Source organism: Microcaecilia unicolor, chromosome 2 (genome assembly GCF_901765095.1).
Source record: "Microcaecilia unicolor chromosome 2, aMicUni1.1, whole genome shotgun sequence".
NCBI lineage: Eukaryota > Metazoa > Chordata > Amphibia > Gymnophiona > Siphonopidae > Microcaecilia > Microcaecilia unicolor.
Genome location: NC_044032.1, coordinates 592,088,113 through 592,113,461, shown reverse-complemented (window position 1 = coordinate 592,113,461; position 25,349 = coordinate 592,088,113). Strand labels below are relative to the sequence as shown.

Here is a 25,349-nt window from a genome sequence, read left to right as displayed (position 1 = left end):
TATATTATGTATCTTCTGATGTATGTGCTTTGAGAAACAAAAAACAAGATACAAGTTGTCAAGTGCATGCTAGAAGCATTTCATATAGGCACGTTTCACTACATAGATGGATGGGTAATGTATGTGTGTGTAATTACGGGATTGCATCTGTAATAACCTGGTGTGGTGGATGTGTGAGTGAGCAGGGTGCATCTGTTTTTGCTGTGCATTATGTGTGGTGTATCATTGTAGGTGAGTATATGAGTTAGTGGATGGACGTATGGTAGTTGGAGGTGGGTGGTACATTTTTGCATACTTGACTAATCAACTTCAGAAGATCTCCATTTTCTAGTCTTTTCCTAACACCTTTCCCTCACTCTCTCTCCCTTTGCAATTGGTCCTCTCTCCCTTGTACTCATGTCCATTTCTCTTAAATTCATTATCTCCACCCTTCCTCTCCTAACAAGCTTCCTCTTACCTTCTTTATTCTAACCATCTCCTTAACCACTGCAGGTGTGTCCTCTTGAGGGCCAAGTGTTAGACCCTTGATTGCCTGCTACTGTCTGTGCCGCTGCTTCCACTCTTTAGCCTGCAGGGGTTGCCACAGGAAGCTGTTTCCACTGTTTAGCCAGCAAGGGTTGAGTCCTCACTGGCACAGCAATCACTACACTTCCACCATGGATTTACAAGAAATACAATATGGAACTTATCACTTAATCACAACAAAAGGTCCAAGGTGGTTTACAATCAAATTAAACCAATGCAATCACTGGGAATTACAACTTTAAAACAGAAGAGACACAAATATTAGAAAGAAATATAATTCCTAAAAAGGAAATAAACCAGGAGCTTTCAGGAGGTCCTTATTAATTACTTTTGTGAAAACAAAGACAACTGCACCAAGAGGAGCAAAATGGGGGAAAATCCATGGTAAGAAAATGGCAAGCTAGCCCAGGAGACAAGTTGCTTAATAAATGATTTATATATCATGGGCCCAGTATTTAACTGCAGCAGCAGCAGTGGTTAATTAAAACACTGGCTGCTCCGGTTGAAATGAAACTGGATATTCAGCACCCATATCCAGATGCTGGCACTGGATAATCCAGCATTAGTGGTGACCTGGAAGTGCTATCTGGCTAGTGGTGATATGCAGACTGCTAATCAGATAGCATAGTGGATAAAGTTAAGAGAGTCTTTCTCCTGGTCTGCTATCCAGATAAATGCTTTTGAATATCAGCCTCAGTGCATTTAGTCAAGTGGCCCGGGGTGTAGGTCTGGTGGTCAGATGAGCATAGCATCATCTACAAGCTCTCTTGGTAGCCCATGTTATAGAATTATAGAATATCCAGGCAGATCAACTGAGCTGACATATATTGGATCTGGGAAAATGGGAGTTGGTGGAATTTACCTTTTCTCGGATCATCCATAGATAGGTCAAAATGTTTATGGATTCAGTAAGGTGTATCTGGAAATGGCAAGGTTTCAAGTTTTTTCTGTTGGAGATGAGTTATGGTACTTGGGGGTAGATGCCTGGTTTCAATCTTAGAATAACAAAAACAGAAAATCTCAAAGTCACTGGTAATAATTCCAATAATACTATAAAAAAAAACCAGGACAAATGCTACAAAATCTTTTTTTCTTTCAAAAGTATTTTTTGAAAAGAGTGCCCTCAGAAATATCCACTATCTTTGGCAGTTAATAATAACCTTTGCCTAGTAGTATAGCACTTTATTCATTGAGCTATTCTTCATTTAACACCATACTAAGTTCTATTTGTGTCATTTGTGATTGTGCGATCAACCAAAAAAAAAAACTCTGATAAACCTTCAACTATGGCCAGCTGCCACTTCTCTGAAGTTGCAAAATCAACAATTAGAAATAAACTTATCTCTTGAGCCCGCGTCCTCGTTGTCTAGACGCTTGGGTGGCTGATGGATGTGAGGATTGCCTGGTCACTTGCCTGCTTGATGTGAAGGTGGTGGACCTCATGCGTCACCTAGATAGGAATTTAGATAATGCTGGGGAGGAGCTGGCTGTCTTGGTACATGTGGATACCAATAACCTAGGGAAATCTGTGAGAGAGATTCTGGAAGCCAAATTTAGCCTGTTAGGTAGAAAGCTCAAATCCAGAACCTCTAGGGTAGCATTTTCCAAACTGCTACCCATTCTACGTGCAGGGCCCAAGAGACAGGCAGAGCTCCAGAGTCTCAATTCGTGGATGAGGTGATGGTGCAGGGAGTAGGGTTTTAGAATTTTAAGGAACTGGACAACATTCTGGGGAAGGGGGAGCACCTTAACCAGGGTGGGGCCAGGCTGCTGGCAGCGGCATTTAAAAAGGAGATAGAGCAGCTTTTAAACTAGAACCTGAGGGAAGACCGACAGTCGTTCAAAAACGCATGGTTCGGAACAAGGTATCTTTGAATGATATCACCAAAACAAGGAAGATAGCATATCCTGATAGTGAGGTTGTAAAAGAGACCATAGTAGATCAGGTGTCCTCAAATAAAAATCAGACAAAAGAATGCGAATTAACACTGTCAACTACTGACAAGATATAAATAGGAACAAGCATAGTTTGAAATGTCTATATGCGAATGCCAGAAGATTAAGATGGGAGAGACCTGGTAGATGGAGGATAACCAGTGGGACACTGTCATACCAGGGTACAAATTTTATTGTAGGGATAGGGTAATAGGGTGGATCAAATTGGTGGAGGGGGTAGCATTGTATGTTAAGGAGGACTTTGAATCAAATAAATTGAAAATTCTGCAGGAAACAAGTCACATCTTGGAATCCGTATGGATTGTAATTCCATGTGTAAAGGGGAAAAGGATAGTGATAGGGGTGTATTACCTTCTACTCAGCCAGGATGAACAGACGGATATAAAAATGTTATCAGAAATAAGGGAGGCTAACTGGGCAACCCAATATTAATGGGTGATTTCAGTTACCCTGAAATTGGGTAAATGTAACCGGGCATGCTAGGGAGGTAAAACGTGGGCTTACCGCTCGCTATATAGGAAGTACCGCCGGGCTACCGCAGCAGCCCAATGACACTTCCCACCCCTAGTGTGCTGTCATTTCCGGCGCTACAAAAATTGATTTATTTTTGTAGTGCCTGAGTGTACCCGGCGGTAATCGGTTACTGCCGGGTTAACGCAGGAGCCCTTACCGCCACCTCAGTGGGTGGCAGTAAGGATGCCCCTCCCCATGAAATGGCTATGGGGCAAGTGCTTTACTTGCTACACAGCCATTTCCTGCAGGAAGGCGAGACTTCCCTTTTACTAGCTGCGGTAAAAGGGGGCCTCGGCCAGCATGGCCTCCTTTTGCTTTAGCTTGGTAAAAGGGGCCCTAAGTGTGCAGACTATTGCATTTTCACTGCCTGGATGCTATGCTGCAGTCTACTGTTCCCCTTGATTTTTTTTTCCCGAGTGGTTTGGGACTGTTCTCTTGGGACTTGGGATTCTGAATCCATGTTTAAGCTGCTATGCTTCAGTTTTCTTTTACTATCACTTATGCCTGTATAAGAGGATTTTGTTTGTTATAAGGATCTGACATTGGGGAGTAAGGGGCACTGATAATTGATGAGTTTGGTTAGCAAACTTGTGGGGGAAAAGGGTCTGGGGAAAGGAGGGGTACCATTTGTTGGTTTGGGAGGGGGGGGGGGTTGGAGGGGGACTGGGTCGGAGGGGGGGGTGTATGCTTGCTGTTGGGTGGTGGGATGTGTGTTTGGTGTTGTGGAGTTTTTCTGGTGTTATGTCTGTTACTTTTTATGCCTTGTCTTTGTTTCATATTGGTTTTGTTCTTCTGCTCTTACCTTTTACTTTCATTGCTACAATGGAACCCATACTGTGGGACCTTGGGGTGATGATGAATTTGGGGAAATGGACACATAGAAGATGCTGGATGGGGAAATATAAGGGACACAGAGAAGGGAGATGCTGAACATGGGGAAAGATAGTTACACAGAAACGGAAGTTGGATGGTGAGCATGGAGAAAGAAATGTCAAATGGGCAGGAGATCCTGGCCAAGTGAGTCAAGAGAAGACAGAGGGAAACAGAAACCAGAGGCTAGGACCAACATGATTTGAAAAATAAAATGACCAGACAACAAAAGATAGAAAATGTTTTTTTCTGTTTTGTGATTAGAATATGTCAGATTTGAAATGCGTATCCTGCAAGAGCTGGTGTTAGACATGGCTGGGGCCCAGGGCAGAAATTTGGGAGGGGACCTCAAAGCCTACTAACAGGTTGTGCCTTCTTCAGCTTCCAGCATGCTTAGGACTCTCTCTGGCTAGGGGGCAGTTGTCCTAGATGCACTCCCCTAACACTGTCCCTGGCATATGAGATATTTATCATCTCTTTCCATTTCTTTGGTGTGGCTTCTTGGGGTTTTGGTTTAATATATGTTTACCATTTTTGGTCAGCTATTATGTATTTGGCATTTGTGGTGTTTGTGTGCATGATCCAGTTATTCTTTTAGCATGAATTTTCTAATTTGGCTTGTTTAGTTTTCCCAATTGTAAAGGGGATATTTCTGAGGGGGGGGGGGGAGGAGACAGGTTTTTTTGATCCTTGTTCTGTATTGGTTATGATTTATAAAATGACAGTTGTACAGATTATTGTTTCTTTTTATACTTTAATAAAATGGTTTAAATATAAAATTATAACTGTGGCTTGTGCAGATGGGGTCAGACAGAGTTGATTGGGGACAGAGCTTGCAGGGATGGGGAAGTCCCTGCTTCAATCTCTATTTGAAACATAAATTAGTAAAAAGCAAGCTCCCAATACAAGCTCAAAAAGAAGAGAATGGCACACGTCCCTGCAATATACCAAGCTGCAATTTCACAGGATCTTACACTCATGTGGGGAAAAACAGTCGGCATAAAAGATCCTTAAAATGTGGTATATATCATTCATTACAAAAAGTGTGAAGAAGGATACTATATTGGAGAAACAAGCCAGATACTAAAGATGAGAATCAATTTACATAGAAGACATATTAAACATCACAATGCCAACCCACCCTTATGTCACCTCTGTGGGACAGCACTTTACAAAACCAGAATACTGAATCAATGATTTTATGGTGAGAATACTGAAAAGAAATGTTAAGACTATCCAGGAACATAAGACCTTTGAAGTAAAAGTAATGAAATATTTTGACACCCACCAGACAGGACTTAACAAAGATATAGTGTCACCCTCTTATCACTCACCCAGCACTTCCTGTTTCTCACCTAACCCACCCCACCCTCTTCCTGTCAGACTGTTCATTTATATATTCTGATATTTGTCAACATTTGTTCGTTTTCTGATCTGATTTGAAGAAGGGTTACCAATAATAAAAAAAAAAAAAAGGCCTCATCTTATTTTCTTTTCTCTGTTTCTATTTGTTACCTTTAAAAATGGACTAACTTGGCTACCACACAACTTTACATAACTTGAAAATCTTCCTAAACATCCATTCTCTTCTTTTCTACTTAACTTTCCAAAACCCTCAATCAATGATTCATCTTGTCCCACTCAGACATTCTGATTCTCATTCTGCTGCCCATATTTTTTGGTTGTCATCTCGGTCTCATTTTGTCATGCCATAGCCATTGTGGAAGATTTTGTGTGTCCATATATACCTCCAACCATATCAAGCTGTAATGATGAATCAAGTCTCACTCCCATTATTGATTCTTGAGGCTAATCGAGTCCACATCCCCTGTGGTTCCCCCCCCCCCCCCACCACTGTGCTGTAATAGGGGACCACCAATTAGTATTGTTGAAGCATAGGTTTCCTCCATTAACTATTCCTGAACTGTCATATAATGAGCCCACATCATTCCCAAGTAATTCCTCTCAAAATCTTGAGAAAAAAAATCTTCCTAGCTGTGGTGCTCAGAAGGATTTATGATAGACCAGGAACATTTTGAAATAATTAAGTGCATGTCTCACTTCATCAATTTTATAGTGCTACTCTTGTGCTTCCTCTTAGGCGAAGAGGATTATTGTGCTCTGCAGGAACCTTAAGAGGAAGTGCCTGTAAGTTTTGATATTAACCCTTTGTTTTATTACAATTGTAGGTTCCTTCAGGTTTGTTCATCCCCAGCATGGCTATTGGTGCAATAGCAGGAAGGATTGTGGGTATTGCAGTGGAGCAGCTAGCATACTATCACCACGACTGGTTTATATTTAAGGAATGGTGTGAAGTTGGAGCAGATTGCATCACACCAGGTCTTTATGCCATGGTTGGTGCTGCTGCATGTTTAGGTAATTATGCGCAGTACATTTATTCTATTGTTTGAGGGGTTTTGTTAAAGAATATATAGCACCAGGCAACAAGATAACTGTTTTACAATGAAAAGAAACCTGGACAGAGAAATACCTATTGGACCTGAATGCAACTCTCCTTGAACTACTACTACTACTTAACATTTCTAGAGCGCTACTAGGGTTACGCAGCGCTGTACAGTTTAAGAATGAAGGACAGTCCCTGCTCAAAGGAGCTTACAATCTAAAGGACGAAATGTCAAGTTAGGGCAGTCTAGATTTCCTGAATAGAGGTATAGTGGTTAGGTGCTGAAGGCGACATTGAAGAGATGGGCTTTGAGTAAGGATTTGAAGATGGGCAGGGAGGGGGCCTGGCGAATGGTCTCAGGGAGTTTATTCCAAGCATGGGGTGAGGTGAGGCAGAAAGGGCGGAGCCTGGAGTTGGCGGTGGTGGACAAGGGTACTAAAAGGAGAGATTTGTCTTGAGAGCGGAGGTTACGGGTAGGAACGTAGGGGGAGATGAGGGTAGAGAGGTAAGGAGGGGCTGCAGATTGACTGCATTTGTAGGTTAGTAGGAGAAGCTTGAACTGTATGCGGTACCTAATCGGAAGCCAGTGAAGTGACTTAAGGAGAGGGGTGATATGAGTATATCGGTCCAGGCAGAAGATAAGACGTGCAGCAGAGTTCTGAACTACTATTGAAAAAGGTATGAGGTAAATTTTGGTGTTTTATGTAAGCTAGTGATATGTACGATTTGGTTCATAAATAAAAATATATTTTTTTAAATAATTATAGACATACACATATAAATCCTGGGGAAAGAATGATTTAGGGCCCTGTTTACTAAGCAGCGCTAAGGGTGCACTAGCGTTTTTAGCGCACGCTAAACAGTAAAGACACCCATAGGAATATATGGGTGTCTCTAGCTTGTGCACTAATTTTAGGCACACAAAAAACGCTAGCGTGCCTTAGTAAACGGGGTCCTTCGTGTCCTTTGGAAATAACTGATTTTACTGTAATTTATTAACATTATATCTATATTTCAGGGCTCAACTAAACAGATATCAGGAAATTGAGTTATGATTGCTCCAGGAACCATAATTCAACAGTCTTTTAAAAATTTCACAGCTGTATAAATGACATTGCTTTTTTTTTTTTTTTGTGAAGGGGGGTTTTAGAGATACACAGGTATATGTGTGTCTATAGGGAGAGGAATGGCTAGTAGGAAAAAGGAGGCGATGATGTCCCTGTATAAGACTCTGGTGAGACCTCATTTAGAATATTGTGTACAATTCTGGAAACCACACCTTCAAACAGATATAAACAGAATGGAGTTGGTCCAGAGGGCAGCCACTAAAATGGTCAGTGGTGTTCATCATAAAGTGTATGCGGACAGACATAAAGATGTCAATATGTATAATTTGGAAGAAAGGTGGTAGAGGGGAGATATGATAGTCATTTAAATATCTATGCAATATAAATGCACAGGAGGTGAGTCTCTTTCAATTGAAAGGCATAGGATGAAGGTGAAAGGGGATAGACTCAGAAGTAACCTGAGGAAATACTTCATCATGGAAAGATCATGGAAAGATTGGTGAATTTGTGGATCGGCTTCCCGGTGGAAGTGGTAGAGACAAAAATAGTATGAATTCAAGAGAGCTTGAGACAAGTACATAGGGTCAATAAGGGAGTGATAGGGTATAGGCCATATGATCTTTATCTGCCTACATTTTTCTCTGTTTCTAGATATAATTATGTAATTTTGGATTTTTTTAAAATATATTTATTCATGAACCAAATCATACGTATCACTAGCTTACATAACACAACAAATTTAGCTCATGCCGTTTTCAGTAGTAGTTCAAGGTGGTTGCATTCAGGTACAGTAGGTGTTTCTCTGCCCACAGAGTGTTTATAATCTAAATTTGTACCACAGGCAATCTTGGTTTAAGTGACTTTAACCCCCCCCCCCCCCCCCCCCCCCCCCCCCCCCCCCCGATTTCCCCTATTTTACACATGTCACACTGAATGGGTTCTGAACTTTAAACAAAATGTAATATTTATTTATTTGTTACATTTGTATCCCACATTTTCCCACCTATTTGCAGGCTCAATGTGGCTTACATAATACCGAAAGGCATTCACCAAGTCTTGTAGGGAACAAATACAATTAGATGTTAGGGTGGAATAGGGAAGATAAGATTCAGGCACGTAGGGTTAAAGAAAGGGAGGGTTTGATAATGTCCAATACGATCTTTGATATTGATGTGTTGCGGAGTTGAGGCATTTATGTTGTGTCAGTCGAGTATGCCTTTCTGAACAGATGAGTCTTTAGTGATTTTCTGAATTTTAGATGGTCGTAGATTGTTTTCACAGCTTGTGGCAGTGCGTTCCACAGTCGCGTACTTGTGTAGGAGAAGTTGGACACATGGGTTGTTTTGTATTTAAGTCCTTTGCAATTTGGGTAGTGGAGGTTCAGGTAAGTCCATGATGAACTGGTTCTATTTCTGGTTGGGAGATTAATCAGGTCAATCATGTAACCTGGGACTTCACCGTAGATAATCTTGTGGACCAGGGTGCAGATTTTGAAGGTGTTGCGTTCATTGATCGGAAGCCAGTGTAGTTTTTCACAGAGTGGTGTGGCACTTTGGAATCGTGTTTTACCAAATATCAACCTGGCTGCTGTGTTTTGGGCTGTCTAGAGTTTCTTTGTGAGTTGTTCTTTACATCCCGCATAGATTCCATTGCAGTAGTCAACGTGGCTTAGTACCATTGATTGAATTAGTTTATGGAATGTTTCCCTCAGGAAGAAAGGTTTTATACGTTTGAGTTTCCACATTGAGTGGAACATTTTCTTTACAGTGGAGTTTACGTGGGTCTCAAGTGTAAGTTTGCGATCAATTGTAACACCTAGTATTTTGAGACTATCTGAGATGGGTAGGGTATGATCTGAAGTGATTAAGGTTGTGGGTTTGTAATTATTGTGCTGGGATGAGAGGATAAGGCAGTGTGTTTTATCAGTGTTCAACTTCAGTTGAAATGAGTTTGCCCTTGAGTCCATGGTGTTCAAACCTCACTTGATGTCATTGGTGATTTCTGATAGACCGTGTCTAAAAGGGATGTAGATTGTGACATCATCAGCATAGATGAACGGGTGGAGACCTTGGTTTGATAGGGACTTGGCCAGTGGAATCATTAATATATTGAAGAGTATTGGTGACAATGGTGAACCTTGAGGAACTCTGCAGTCTGATTTCTACATTGGTGATATGTTTGTGTTAGATTTTACTTGGTATGCTCTGGTGGTTAGAAAACTCCTGATCCAGCTAAGTATATTTCCACCAGCCCCGAAGTGTTCTAGAAGACGAAGTAGTATATTGTGGTTTACCATATCAAATGCACTCGACATGTCGAATTGGAGAAGTATGCCATAACCTAAGGCTATTTCATTCTTGAATTTGGCCAGGAGAGTGACCAGCACAGTTTCGGTACTATGGGATGGGCGGAATCCTGATTCAGATTCATGTAGTAAGGAGAACTTATCCATATTGTCAGAGAGCTGTTTGGTCACCATGCTGTCCATCAGTTTAACTACTAGTGGGATAGATGCAACTGGGCGGTAGTTGGTGAGATCGTTTGGTTTTTTTTTCTTTGTGTCCTTCGGTAAAGGGGTGAGTAGGATGTTGCCATGTTCTTCAGGGAAATGACCTTGTTGGAGCATGTAGTTTAGGTAGGATGTGAGGTCTTCTATGAAGCGATTGGGGGTGGATTGAGAAATATTAGAAAAAGAGAACCTAAGTAAACATATAACACAGTTTTTATATTATTTATTTAAGGATAAATTATCCAACAACATTTTGCCCATGTGAAAAAGTAACTGTACCCTTAGTTACTTGACTGACCAATTAGATTCATGTTATTGGACATAGCCAAGCTTGGTTGCAGCTAGCCTTGTTGAATTTAAACCTCACTATATATTGAACCTTACCACAAAAATGAAATAGTCACCGCAAGATTTCTATAAGAATGCAATGCTATGATCAAAGTAAGTTCTGGAAGAGATGGGAAGAAATGGGTTTATTGTAAGCCACATTGAACCTGCAAACGTGGGAAAATTGTGGGGTATAAATGTGATAAATAAAAGTTATTGAAATATATCGGTCTGGAAAAGGTTACAAAGCCATTTCTAAAGCTCTGGGATGCCACCAAATTACAGTGAGCGCCACTGCCTCCAAAAGGAGACAACTTGGTTCAGAACTGCCTCAATCCAAATAAATATTTTGGAGCAGTTTTATGTGTGGTTCATTTGTTGTTTCAATGACTTTGTGATAACATGACCCCACATCTTATGCAATTAGATTTTATGGCCCGCCTTTATTGTGTTATAGTGGGGTTTCACTGTATTTCATTTTGTTTAAAAATCAGATACCAGTCAATGTAACAAGTTTGCAATAATAGGAGAAATCATGAGGGGGGGTTAAAACCTTTTCACAGCATGGTAAAAAAAACCCACAAAAAAATGATTTATAAAATTTAAGTAAAAAAGGCTAAACTAAAAGTGAATCAAAATGCAAGTTAAAGATAATGATCAAAAATCAGGAACGGACATCACAAACATTTTTATAATGTCTGTACTTGTTTTGAAAACAAAACGTAACCATTGCAAAGAGGCCTTATCAAAAACTTTTCTTGATAATACTTTTAAATTGTTGTAAGTCTGTTGAATGGCATAACTCAGAAGATGAGTTCCAAAAGCAAAGGGACTAGTCGCAAAAGAAGAAAAAGCACATTTTATCTATTCTTAACAGTTTGTTTTCATTGATAGAACTGTGAGGTAGGCCAAAGACTTTAGCTTATAGATGCAAAATCCATTATAGGTTGGACTGTACCTAAATTACAAAATTAGTTTCAAATCATTGCAGCCACGTAGTAGATAGAGGACATAATTGCCAGTCAATAATGCCCCATTTCCAGCACAGTTTTCCAGAAATTGTGACTTTCAGGCACATATATGCAAGTCTCCACTAATGTTGACTCACAGTAAATATTCCCATTAGTAATTAGCATTTGTTTTTTCATTACATCACTTAGTTCTGGGATGAAGTCACAGAATACTATATATGGGATTGGCCAGGTCACTCACTGGGACAAACCTCGCTCCTATGGATAGGTGGAGTAAGGTCTCGGTTTCTCAAATTTACTGCTAACACTTGTCGTAGTGCTTGCATAGGGAGGAACTCGGTTGACTGCCAATCAAGTTTTCAGTTCCCAAGCAAGCCAAGGTTAGGAGTGCTGTGGAGATATTTGGAACCCTCGTGTGAAGGCGTCCAGAGGTGACGCGTGGTGGCTAGATTTATGGCCCCCAACTGAAAGCTGTTACTGCAGTGACTGGGCTAAGTAAATTGGAAAGCAATATAAAATAAGAAAAAATAAATCCTTAGGTAATTGTGAATGAAGATTCATGGGAGTCTGAGCCCAATCCCAGTTCCAATAGATGTACTAGCCAAAAAAAGGCTATGGGGAAATATGATAGAGGTGTATAAAATTAATGAGTGGAGTGGAACGGGTAGGCGTGAATCGATTATTTACTCTTTCCAAAAATACTAGGACTGGGGGGGCACGCAATGAAGCTACATTCAGCAATTTTCTGTAGATCAAGATATGTTCATATATAGATATGGACATAATTTCTAAAATGATTGCTGCTGCTGCTACTACTACTACTAATAATCATTTCTGTAGCACTACTAGACATATGCAGCGCTGTACATATTACTTGCAGGTGCTTTCTCTGTCCCTAGAGGGCTCAATCTAAATTTTGTACCTGGGGCAATGGAGGGTTAAGTGATGTGCCCAAGGTCACAAGGAGCCTGCAGTGGGAATTGAACCCAGGTCGCCAGGATCAAAGCCCGCTTACACTAAACATTAGGTCACTCCTCTACCTATATCCTGTTTGTGTATAGAAAGCTTTTAGGTTTATTAACGGGGTGATTGTGTTATGACAGGGAATTGTGAAGTTTTTTGTCCTTATTTAACAATTAACTTCCTCTCAGTTGTGATAATGAGCTACTGTTTCTCCTTTAATGTTCCTTTAGGTGGAGTCACAAGGATGACTGTCTCATTGGTGGTTATTGTATTTGAGCTCACAGGTGGGCTAGAGTACATTGTGCCCCTCATGGCAGCAGTAATGACCAGTAAGTGGGTAGGAGATGCCTTTGGTAGGGAAGGCATTTATGAGGCGCACATCCGTCTCAATGGCTACCCCTTTTTGGATGCGAAAGAGGAATTCACACATACTACACTCGCTCGAGATGTCATGAGACCCCGAAGGAATGATCCACCTCTGTCAGTGCTGACTCAAGATAACATGACCGTAGATGACATTGAAAGCTTGATAAATGAAACCAGCTGTAATGGTTTCCCTGTTATTATGTCAAAAGAGTCTCAAAGACTAGTAGGATTTGCACTAAGAAGGGATTTGACTCTTGCAATAGGTAAGCTTTTTTTTATGTAGTTTTCAATATTATTAAACTGAGAGCAGTGTTTAAGTATAAAAGATAACATTTGTGAAAACTAAAATGGCTACCATATGTATTCAAATATTTAAAAAGGGCCCAAAAATGGGGTCTCGGTTTATATTAAATGCCCTCACCCCACCTGATAACCAGCACTACTGTCCCTTTCCTTCCCCGAGGTGTTCTGCTGTCCTGCCCCAGACAGCTTTACCCCCAGCCCCCCCCCCCAACTGGAAACGTTCAATCCCGTCTTGTAACGAGAACACCCCCATCCTGAACCTGTTGTAGGCTCCTTCCCTGGGCCTACTTTACAGCCTTGGTGGTCCAGTGGTGAGCTGGGGCAAGAACGATTCTCCTACGCTGTTGCCTGTGCAGTCTCCATAGTTGAAATGGCTGCCTTGAGTTCCTGCGGCAGTCTCACAAGACTGCCACTGGACCACCAAGGCTGTAAGATAGGCCTGGGAGAGGGGTATTCTCATTACAAGAAGGGACTGAACATTTCCAGAGCCAGTCATGGCTGGAATACCAGACGCCACGGGGAAGGGATGGGAAAGGAAGGCGAGAGAGAGCATTACCAGTACTTCAATATAAATAATCGGTTTATATTCGAGTTAACATCCTCCCCCCTTTTTAGGGGAAATATGTTATCTTGGTTTATATGCTGATGAGTTTATATTAGAGTATATATGGTATATTATCTTTACTAGTTTTCCTTTGCCTTGGCCAGTGGGAATTGTATCATGTTTGTGCTTGGGCAGGGTCTTTGGAAAGAGTAATCTTCATGATTCCAGACTCGTATTTTCATGGTCTTTTCAGGCTTTTGGATATAGTACATCAAGATGTCAATATTTACCCATGGACAAGTGGACTAAGCTAAAAGCCAATGCATTTTGCAGTTTTTTTGCACATGATTGAATGGGCTATCCCCATTTACCACATGGATACCTGGGGCAACCACCTCGGGTGTGAAAAATGGGTTAGCCCACTTGTTCGTAAGACCATCCATTTCATATGGGTAAACTACTTATGGATTCTTGGCATAGGCTGAACCTCTTTCCCTGCCTTTGACTTTCTCAGTGCGCTGTTCTAGTGCAACTTTTTTCTGAGAGCTAAACACTGAAGTCATTTTTAGTATTGTTCCTAACCATTCCTTCTGTTTATAAATATTTATTTTATTTTATTTATTGTGATGTACAGCAGGTACAGCTTGAAATAAAAATTTGATTTTGTTACCAGCATTACAATAGAAAAAAATGATCAAATATAAATAAGGCAAAACTGGAGATGGCAAATTGACCTACTAATAGCAGATCAAGGTCTGGAGTATTCAGCCAGAAGAGCCTGGTCCAGCCAGAGAAGATAAAAACTCAGACTTAGGGAAAGTCAGAGAGGCATAAAACAGAAAGAAGCAGCTCTCCATCTTATCTGTCATCGCTTATCATTCCTGTTAATATATGACCTAGCTTTGGATCGACCACTGGAATAGTGAGGGCCAAAGCTATGAAGCTAAAAAAAACTAAAGAAGTACTGACTAGGCCAAATATCTGTAAAAAGCAGGTCTGAACCACAAACTGGTACAACTGTCACTTTAAATCAGATGAACAAAATGGAGCCTATTACAGAGTTCTTAAGATGGTGTGAAAAGTATGTGAAAACTATTGCAACAGGGAACAGGTGTCTCAGAAATGAGATGTGAAAAAAGAACTTGTTCCCAAAACATACTGATAAGCCCGCGTGGGAACGTATCATCTCAGAAATTGAGAGCTAGGTTTCCCACCATTGACTTCTATGGAGAGGTTGTGTATAAAAGAGGGGAAAATGTGCCTTAACTGGGAGTCTTCTCAGAGGGCGAAGCTCTGTCCGGTTGTACTCAGAATCTCTCTGCTGAATGTACCTGATTAAAGTCTGATGTGCAAATAAAATCCTTATTCCAAATGATGATTTGTGGGCTTAACTTAATGATGAAAGGCTGTAAGTATAAATGCTTCTGCTGTATCAGGCTATCACTCGCTGCATTATATAACTTGTAACCTAAATCCAGTTTGTCATAAGGCTGGTATCTGTTTCTTGCCAGTGCTGAGAGGCGGACTAATGCGGGTCTCTTAGGTCTAACGTCTCTCTCAGTGGCAACTCCTCTTAGAACTTCACAACCCCCTGATTGCCCCAGTTCTAGGGCTATTCAGAGATGGAGTCAGATTAAGGTCATTTAAGCCTTCTTGGGGGGGCTCGGGACCCCTTAATTCTCAACATTCCTTACACCCTTACCTGTGCTTTCTGTTCCCTGGATTCCCATGTTGTTCTGTCTTCCCCCAAACAGGCCCACTATGAATCAACCCGCCACTCTGCTTTTTTTTTTTCTTTTTAGCCCCAAAACTTTGGCACGACCTCCCACTTGTGTTGAGATGTGAATTGTCCTTTTTTACGTTTTAAAACTCTTTGCTTTTGGTGTCGCTCCCCAGGCTAGTTAGGGTCTGACACTGGGTCACCTTTTGCAGAAACACCTATTCTCACAAATACACACTCTCCTTAGGATCAGTTTACATTCAGTATAATCTCTAATAAATCCTAGTGTATTCAACAACTTGTGTGTCAAAATCCCAAAGTTCTTTTTCTTCGGAGGAAAAAGCCTCAACAGACTCCTTAAACTAGCTTTATAGTTCATTTGCCTGTTCCTTGGCCTACATTATGCCTGTGACTGCTAATTAATAGTTTCTTTTCTGTCTTCAATTGGAGTTCCTTTGCATTTTCACAATTTTTGTTTTTATTTTGTAAACTGCTACGACCTTCTTCTAGTAGTAGCAGTATATTAAGCTACCAATAAACATAAACATATAAAGAATGCTTTTGCTGAGCTCTTTATTTATTAGGATTTATTTACCGCCTTTTTGAAGGAATTCACTCAAGGCAGTACACAGTAAGAATAGATCAAACATGAGCAATAGACAATTACAGCAGTAAATAATATTCAAATAACAATATAAAGTATGGCATACTATAGTACTTAATCAATACAACAAAAACTTGCTCTGTTGTATTGATTATATTGTTGTCCTTGCTCTTCAGTATTTTGGATTTTTGAGTTTTCAAATAATTACTGATAGTATATTATTTACAATGTGAACACAATGCGTAATAGAACATTATAATTGACAGTGAAGGGTAAAGCAAAGATGTAACATATAGATAGGTAAGAAAGTAGGAAGAGTTGGAAAGTAAGGTGACTTAATTAAAGAAAGTTGCACATAAGATCATTGAGAGATGGTGAAATATTATCTCTGCTACGGTAGGAGTGGATAAACATGTCCTGCTGCAGTATGTACAGCCCGAGTCCCTCCTTGTGTGTGTAAGTGAGACAAACAGGTTATTTACTTCTTCCATTAAAGGCCTGTTTGAGGAAAATTGTCGGCAAGATGGCCGCTGAGCGAACTTGCTAACCGCCAGCATTTCCACAGTTCTCAGCTTCTTACCTATTGCGATGCCGAAGCGACGGGGCAGGTCCGCCCCCCATGCTCCGCAGCGGTCGGATCCTCTCTCGCAGGATATTTGGACCTTTATGCAGACAACTGTGGGTCCATCTGCGGCAGTGTTGGAAGCGTTGGGAGGCAGCCTGCTGATGGAGGCATGGCAGCGTCTCCTGGGCTAGGGCTCACGCTCAGCCCCGATACAAGGGATCCACCCCCTCAACCGTTGGGCTATAGCACCCCATCAGAGACGACCCTGAACGGATCCCCCAGAAGTGGTGAGACCGAACAGAGTCGGGAGGCAGAACAGCGGTCTTTTGGAGTGCAGGAAGCCTTGATGGAAACAGCGACTTCGGCGGGAAACGCTTTTGGTTTGAATCCGGATGTTTTGCTGCAGAAAGAGGTAACACCACCACTTTTTTCTTTCGAAGTACACAAGCCAGTTGAAGTGACTTTAGACTCTTTATGGACTCTGATAGCAGATCTTGGGAAGTCTCTTACGCCTCAGATAAATATATTAAATCAGGAAATGATAAAACAAGAGGAAAAAATAAAGACTATAGATGCAAGAATAGGGAAACTTGAACAGGCAGAAGAAAAGAAAGTGGAGGAGTGGCCTAGTGGTTAGGGTGGTGGACTTTGGTCCTGGGGAACTGAGTTCGATTCCCATTTCAGGCACAGGCAGCTCCTTGTGACTCTGGGCAAGTCACTTAACCCTCCATTGCCTCAGGTACAAAATAAGTACCTAAGCCGCATTGAGCCTGCCATGAGTGGGAAAGCGCGGGTACAAATGTAACAAAAAAAAAAATGAAGAGAATCCAGTCCCAACAGGAGGTTATGATTAAAGACCTGACTTCATTAAGAAGAAAGACTGAGTCTCTTGAGAATACTGTTAGAAGTAACAATTTACAATTGTTGAATTTTCCTAGACAGATTACTAAACCTCCTCGGGAAATGTTGAAAAAATATATAATAGAGATTTTAGGACTAAAAGAGGAATTAATTCCTCCTTTTACCCAAGTGTACTATCTTCCGGTTAAGGAAAGAAGCGAACAAAAAATTGAAGTACAAGAACAACCACTGAATGTTACTGAATTGCTTGAATCAACAGATTCTGAAGATGTGATTCCTACAACTTTGATAGTAACATTGGCACTGGCACCAGATAAACAATGGTTAATGTCCATGTACTTCAAGAATAAAGATAAAACATTTCTTGGTCAGAAAATTCAAATCTTTCCCGATATCTCCAGAGATACGCAAAAGCGTCGGAAATCATTCCTTTTAATGAAACCAGCTGTAACTCAACTGGGTGCAACGTTTTACTTGCGATACCCATGCAAGTGTGTGGTGAGATACCAGTCAAACAAATATGTATTTTTTGATCCGGCTCAATTAACAGCATTTCTCACCTCAAGGCAAAATAGGGGATCTTAGAACATCCTTACCCTTGAATTATAGTTAACACTGTACAATGCTGGCTGTTACCATTTGTTGCTTTATCATTGATAATCTTTGTTATAATATATACTCCATTTCTTAACATCTTGCCCCAAAAAATGTGGACTTGAGCAAGAAATTTCAGTATTTTTCCTGTTTTTCTTTTTCTTTTCCTCAAATATGTTGAAATGTATTGCTTTACAAACAAGTGTATTGCTTGATTTAAATGTTGAAATCTTAAAAATAAAATAAAAAAAAGCCTGGTTGAAGAGCTAAGCTTTCACCTGCTTCCTGAAGTAGAGATAGTCTTGTGTTAAGTGGAGACTTTCAGGCAGTGCATTCCACAGTGTGGGGGCTACTCCGGAGAAGACTTGCTTGCAGGTATCACATCATGTAATGTCTTTTGGAGAGGGTGTGGTTAGTGAAAGTCCTTAGTAGCACCTTAGTGTCCTTGGCGGTGTGTGGAGGATCAGCCTGTTCTTCAGGTACTCAGGGCCATTTCCTTTCAGGGCCTTGAAGATCAGAGTGTTTAATTTAGCCCTGTATTGTACTGGTAGCCAATGAAGGTTTTGCAAAAATGGTGTGATGTCACGTCGCTTGCAACCTTCTATGAGTCTTGCTGCTGCGTTCTGAATCAACTGGAGCTTGTGCAGGCCCTTTGAGTCAGACCATTGTAAAGTGCATTGCAGTAATCCAGTCTTGATGTTATCATGACACACAACTGAGATAAGATTTACCTTCTTGATGGCAGTGTAGTTGTCGCAAATAGTAGAAGCAGCTCTTGAAGGTTGCTTGTATTTGGGGAATCAGAGTAAGTGTTGAATCTAATTTTATTCCAAGGTTCCTTACTTGTGATTTGAGGGGGAGTTTGTACTTCCCAAAAAGGGATTTTGATGTCAGGTATGTATCCACTTGTGTTAGGGACCCAGAGAAGCTCGGTTTTACTTGGGTTCACTTAAAGTTTGTTGTGTTTAGCCATTCTTGAATTGACGTTAGACAAGTGATCAGTTTTTTTCAAGGCTTGTAGGTAAGTCAGGTTCAGTAGGTATGAGTAGCTGCACATCATCCACATAGATGTAGAACTGAGTGTCCATTGCCGAATCAGCTCAGCTAGTAGCTTGAGGTAGATATTGAACAGAATAGGTGACAGTATCAATCGCTGTGGTACCCCGCAGGTCAGTGTCCATGGTGGTGATGAGTTGCTGCCAAACATTATGGATTGTTGCCTGTCTGATAGATAGGATCTGAACCAGACAAGTACTGTTTCATTGATACCTGTTTCTGTCAGTCGTGCTATCATAAAATATTATGATCCACAGTGTCAAAAGCTGCTGAGAAATCTAGCAGTACTAACATTGAGGCGAATCCCTTGTCTCGGTTTCTGTGAAGATCATCTAGTAGGGCTATGAGGACCGTTTCTGTTCCATCACCAGGTCTGAATCCAGATGGATCTAGCCAGTTTCTGTTTTTTAGCCAATCATTAAGTTGAACACAGACTTTTTGTTCTATGAGTTTCCCTAGAAACGGGATGTTGGATACTGGCCTGTAACTTTCAAGTTTGTCCTGGTCAAGGTTGTTTTTCTTTAGCAGAGGGCGAACCACTACTCTTTTTAATGCTGTTGGTGAGTTGCCCATTAGAAAGAGAGGTGTTCACAGTTTTTGTGGCGCCTTCTATACTTGCCTGCTGCACTATCTTTGATGGGCAGGGGTCAAGGGAGCAGGTAGTTGGTCAAAGGTCTCTTAGGATTTTGTCAAGGCTCTCCTCTGTCATTGGATTAAAAGTGTCCCATCTGTCTTTGTCAGGAGGGGGCACGTTTGTGCACCCCTGGTTGACTGGTTGGGGACTGTGGGATTGTCTGTAAATCCTGGCGGAGACTTTTAATTTTGTTGGCAAAGTATGCAGCAAAATCATTGCAGTTTAGTTTAGACTGGGCAGGCTGGTTCAGTTGTGGGGGTTGCAGTAGGCTGTTTACTATACTGAACAACTGCTTGGTTGAATTGGCAGCCTGTGCAATGCATTGAGAGAAATACTGGGGGGTTTTTTTTGGTTGCTGTTAAGGCTTGGCGGTACTTTGCCGTGTGCTTCCTACAGTTTAGCCTGTCTTCATTCAAGTGAGATTTGCGCCATCTCCTTTCCAGTTTTTGTCCTTCACGTTTAAGGATCTGAAGTTCTGGAGAAAACCAAGGTGAGTGATTGAGTGGGGCATAAGACTTTTTTTAGTGGTGCTGTTTTCTCTAAGATGTTGGCTAAGTGTGTATTCCAGATGTCAACTTGTTCTGACACTGTTGTTGTCTTTTCATCCACATGTGGATAGTCCAAGACCTCTAGGAAATTCTTAGCAGTCAGCTTTTTTTTCTCTCTGATCTCCTTCCATAGTGGAGGTGCCATTTGTTTCAGGTGGTCACTTAGGGAGAATTTAATTAGAAAATGGTCTGACCATGGTAGGGGTGTTATTTCAATACTGTTTCTGGGATATCCACCCCTTTATAGAATACTAGGTCTAGTATGTAACCCTTTTTGGGGGTTGGAGAATTGATCACCTGTGTAAATCCTAGTGCTGTCATCGTGTCCAGAAAGGCAGCTGTGGTGGTATCTGGGGTTTTGTTGTATAGATTGAAGTCTTCCATGATCACCAGCCCAGGATAATTCAGGTTCACTTGAGTAATCAGGTTTAGGAATTCTTGCATAGATAATGTGTTGTTACAAGGTGCTCTTTATACCATGAACAGCCAGATTGGTTTCTCCTCTTCAAGTTGGATTAAAAGAGATTCTGATTCATTTAGCTGGGAGATGGATATTCTGTGCTGTTTGATTGTATCCCGAATCAGGACTGCTACCCCTCCACCCCGTCTTCCTGGTCTTGGTTGATGTTGGATGTTGAAACCTGTTGGGCATAGTTTAGCCAGTGGTAAACCCCCAGTTTCATCTAGCCAGGTTTCACTTATTCCTAGGATGTCAAGATGCTGTTCATTTATGGCATCATGGATCACCGAGGATTTCTTTGCAGCTGATCTGGCATTTACCAGTCATATAGTTCCCAAGGGTGGTCTGGGGGTTCTGGGGATAGCTTTGGTGTGGCAATGAAGTGATCTTTTAAGTACTTTTATGTAGGTGTTTGACCTCTTGCACTTTTGCCTTCTCTTTGGTTGGTGGGGATTATAGTTTCCTCTCCTACATACCACTGGGATGCTCGCATGGTCTTTGGTACCAATGCACATTTTTTGTGTCAGAAGCTAGGTAGGCAAAATTTCACTGGGTGGCACTGCAGTCCACTCTGTGGAGTTCACCCTGTAGATCAGCAATCTTACTAGTTTGCAATGCAGGGTTAAGGCTTTAAATAATCTAAAAGAACAGACCTTTTTAAAGTTGTAAATTCAGACCACACCTGTGAGATCAAAAGCTTCCTGCAATAGAGAAACAAATAGCTGTACTTAGCACTTTTATGTGGATTTCTTTGCAGAGGCATTGATAGTTGCGTTTAGTTTTAATGTATCTAACAGATTCAGAAGTTTAGAAATAGATTATACAGTTAAAATAATCTTTTCAACTCATGGATTGCAGATATGAATTTTAGAGTTTCTGGTTCTGATATCCTTGGATGATCCAATTGATTGCAGGTTGCTGTAGGCTTTGTTGTCTAGGAGGAAGGTTGGATGTAAATAAGGATCCAGCTCCGATCACAGGGCATGAGGAGAGTTATTTGTAATGTGAAGGGAAGATAAAATTTTCCTTTCTCTAGCCAAAATAAATGGAAGAAGTTCAAAGTAAAATTGAGGACTGGTGCCTCAACACAGGCTGAGCAGAAGTCAGTAAAAGTTTGGGTTGTAAATAAGCAGAAATTTTAATTATTTAATCTAAGTTGCAGAGCCTGATGTGAACCCAGCCACCTAGCTCTCATGCCTATCGAAGGTCGGTTAAACATGGCTGATGCTGCAATGCTCCATTTAATGGAAACTGTTCCTTGGGGTCTGACTTTTCTCTGCTAATTCTGAGTTACGCTGCTGTTAATGAGAATGTAGCCAGCGTGGTAGAACAAGTTACTTTTGTTTATTGCCAGAGAGCTGATCTATTGGGAAACAAAGCTGCTTTTGATATTTAGCCCTGAGCTACTTTGTTTGAACTTGAGCTTTGCATTTTGAACCTGAACTACACAAATAAAAAAAATTTGCATCTGTTATAGGCTCAACATTTGTTCACCCTATAACAGGCAGATTTTCAAGGCTGCAGTGCGAGTTCATCCTCTGTACCAATTTTCTTCTTACGTTTCTTATATGTATTTTCATTTCTTGGTTTGTTGTGCAAACATTCTATAAGAGGTCATTGGACTTTCATGATATGGATATTTGCATATGTTAAGTATAAAGCGCAGTCGTCTGTATTATTATCTAAAAGAGATGTTGATTTTTACAGATTGAGTGGTGTGATTTGCATAAATTGTGGGCACAGTGATTTTCAGATTTGGGGCTAGCATTCAGCTAATTTTCACATATTGTACACCAGATGGGGTGACCTTCTTCAACCAGGCCTTTTAATGGAAGAAGTAACTAACTTGCTAGACACGCGCACACACTTTCACTCTCTCTCTCTCCACACATACTGTAGCAGGACATGTTTATCCACTCCTACCCTAGCTGAGTTAATTAATCACCTCTCTGACCTTATGTGCAACTTTCTTTAAATTAGTCCCCTTATTTTCTAACTCCTCTTACTTTTACCTATCTATATGTTCCATCTTTGCTGATACCTTACCCTGTCTGTTAAAATGTTTTATTACTTATTAAGTTGACATTGTAAGAAGTACACTGTGCCATACTTTGTATTGTTTGAATTTGTTTACTGCTGTAATTGTCTATTTCTTATGTTTGACTTACCTTGAATTGGTGATAAATAAAATAAGGGGGTAAATATGCCAGTCAAAACTTACCCTGATTAGTCTTTAAGGATTTCATCATGAAAATATGAGTCACAAAATTATCTGAAGTGGAATCCAAAGGTATTCAGTGTTATGGAAAGAGGAGGACGTGGCTTTGTTTTTGTTTTGTACTTGGGGGTCTCATACAAATATCAAAAGGAATACATCAAAAGGCATTGTATGTGAAAGTTTTTGTCTTGTTTCATTGTCATCATTGTGCCACAGCAATGCAATGGAAACACTGTTTAGAAGATTGTAGGTACCCTAACTTTAGCTGCTTTCCATAGCTCCCAGGGGAATCTGTTTTATGCATACCAGTGGTCATGCTGATGTTGGTTTGTCTGTCCTACTCCAGCAGAAAGCGAGAGGACAGCCTGATGTCTCAGCATTTGTTACCAGTGCTTGCTACAAATGAATGCTTCCGGCAGCTTAGCTGTGCAATTTTGAAGCCAGTTACTAGCAACCTTTTTGGTAAACTATTAACTAGCCAGAGACCCATTCTTACAAGGTTGTATGCAAGAGGTGAATGTTGTCCCAGTTCTGCTCAATTAACTTTAGACAGCTAAAAGTGAATCTCTGACTATGCTAGAAATTTACAGTGGTGGAAATAAGTATTTGATCCCTTGCTGATTTTGTAAGTTTGCCCACTGACAAAGACATGAGCAGCCCATAATTGAAGGGTAGGTTATTGGTAACAGTGAGAGATAGCACATCACAAATTAAATCCGGAAAATCACATTGTGGAAAGTATATGAATTTATTTGCATTCTGCAGAGGGAAATAAGTATTTAATCCCTCTGGCAAACAAGACCTAATACTTGGTGGCAAAACCCTTGTTGGCAAGCACAGCGGTCAGACGTCTTCTGTAGTTGATGATGAGGTTTGCACACATGTCAGGAGGAATTTTGGTCCACTCCTCTTTGCAGATCATCTCTAAATCATTAAGAGTTCTGGGCTGTCGCTTGGCAACTCGCAGCTTCAGCTCCCTCCATAAGTTTTCAATGGGATTAAGGTCTGGTGACTGGCTAGGCCACTCCATGACCCTAATGTGCTTCTTCCTGAGCCACTCCTTTGTTGCCTTGGCTGTATGTTTTGGGTCATTGTCGTGCTGGAAGACCCAGCCACGACCCATTTTTAAGGCCCTGGCGGAGGGAAGGAGGTTGTCACTCAGAATTGTACGGTACATGGCCCCATCCATTCTCCCATTGATGCGGTGAAGTAGTCCTGTGCCCTTAGCAGAGAAACACCCCCAAAACATAACATTTCCACCTCCATGCTTGACAGTGGGGACGGTGTTCTTTGGGTCATAGGCAGCATTTCTCTTCCTCCAAACACGGCGAGTTGAGTTCATGCCAAAGAGCTCAATTTTTGTCTCATCTGACCACAGCACCTTCTCCCAATCACTCTCGGCATCATCCAGGTGTTCACTGGCAAACTTCAGACGGGCCGTCACATGTGCCTTCCGGAGCAGGGGGACCTTGCGGGCACTGCAGGATTGCAATCCGTTATGTCGTAATGTGTTACCAATGGTTTTCGTGGTGACAGTGGTCCCAGCTGCCTTGAGATCATTGACAAGTTCCCCCCTTGTAGTTGTAGGCTGATTTCTAACCTTCCTCATGATCAAGGATACCCCACGAGGTGAGATTTTGCGTGGAGCCCCAGATCTTTGTCGATTGACAGTCATTTTGTACTTCTTCCATTTTCTTACTATGGCACCAACAGTTGTCTCCTTCTCGCCCAGCGTCTTACTGATGGTTTTGTAGCCCATTCCAGCCTTGTGCAGGTGTATGATCTTGTCCCTGACATCCTTAGACAGCTCCTTGCTCTTGGCCATTTTGTAGAGGTTAGAGTCTGACTGATTCACTGAGTCTGTGGACAGGTGTCTTTCATACAGGTGACCATTGCCGACAGCTGTCTGTCATGCAGGTAACGAGTTGATTTGGAGCATCTACCTGGTCTGTAGGGGCCAGATCTCTTACTGGTTGGTGGGGGATCAAATACTTATTTCCCTCTGCAGAATGCAAATAAATTCATATACTTTCCACAATGTGATTTTCCGGATTTAATTTGTGATGTGCTATCTCTCACTGTTACCAATAACCTACCCTTCAATTATGGGCTGCTCATGTCTTTGTCAGTGGGCAAACTTACAAAATCAGCAAGGGATCAAATACTTATTTCCACCACTGTATGTTCAGTCCACGCTTAGTACTGGGTCATCCAGGGGCGGCCCGACCATTAGGCCACCTGAGGCGGGGGCCTCAGGCAGCACTCTTCAGGAGCGGCATCTCGGTGGGGGGGGGGGGGGGGGGGCGGTGGCTTTGCAGCATTTTACCTCATCATGGTGATGATCCAAATGTGGCAGTGGCAACAATTCCCATACGCTGCCCTGCCACCGCCAGCACCCGCGTCTTCCCTTTACTGCGGCCACCTGAAGTAACCTGTTTCACTCAGTCAGCCGCAGTAAAGGGAAGACGCAGGTGCTGGCAGCGGCATGGCAGCGTATGGGAATCACTGCTGGGTTTGGAATGCCACCGTGATGAGGTAAAATGCCCAGGGAGGTGGCATGTTAGCTCCACCTCAAGTGGCATCTTGCCTTGGGCTGGCCCTGGGGTTATCTGTTTTGCAGTGGAGCATTATGGAGATTAGAGGACTGAAAAGTACTAGATGTGTGCACACAAAGAAAAAGAATCCGAATCTTGCCCCACTCTAAGGATGTAACTGATTCAAAATACCAGTGTTAGCAAGAAGAAGCTATGCAAAGCCCCTGTTAAAGCTAT

General features: G+C 41.5%; 1 protein-coding gene across 4 annotated transcripts in view; it reads left to right on the top strand.

Annotated features, from left to right (window-relative positions):
- Window positions 1–25,349, top strand: part of CLCN3 (chloride voltage-gated channel 3) — a 215,168-nt gene that overhangs the window by 171,321 nt on the left and 18,498 nt on the right. For all 4 annotated transcript variants that reach the window (XM_030191558.1, XM_030191554.1, XM_030191559.1 and 1 more), the window contains 2 exons: window positions 6,054–6,240; window positions 12,336–12,734. In XM_030191558.1, the coding sequence (XP_030047418.1) occupies window positions 6,054–6,240; window positions 12,336–12,734 (586 nt within the window). The remainder of the gene's footprint in view (window positions 1–6,053; window positions 6,241–12,335; window positions 12,735–25,349) is intronic.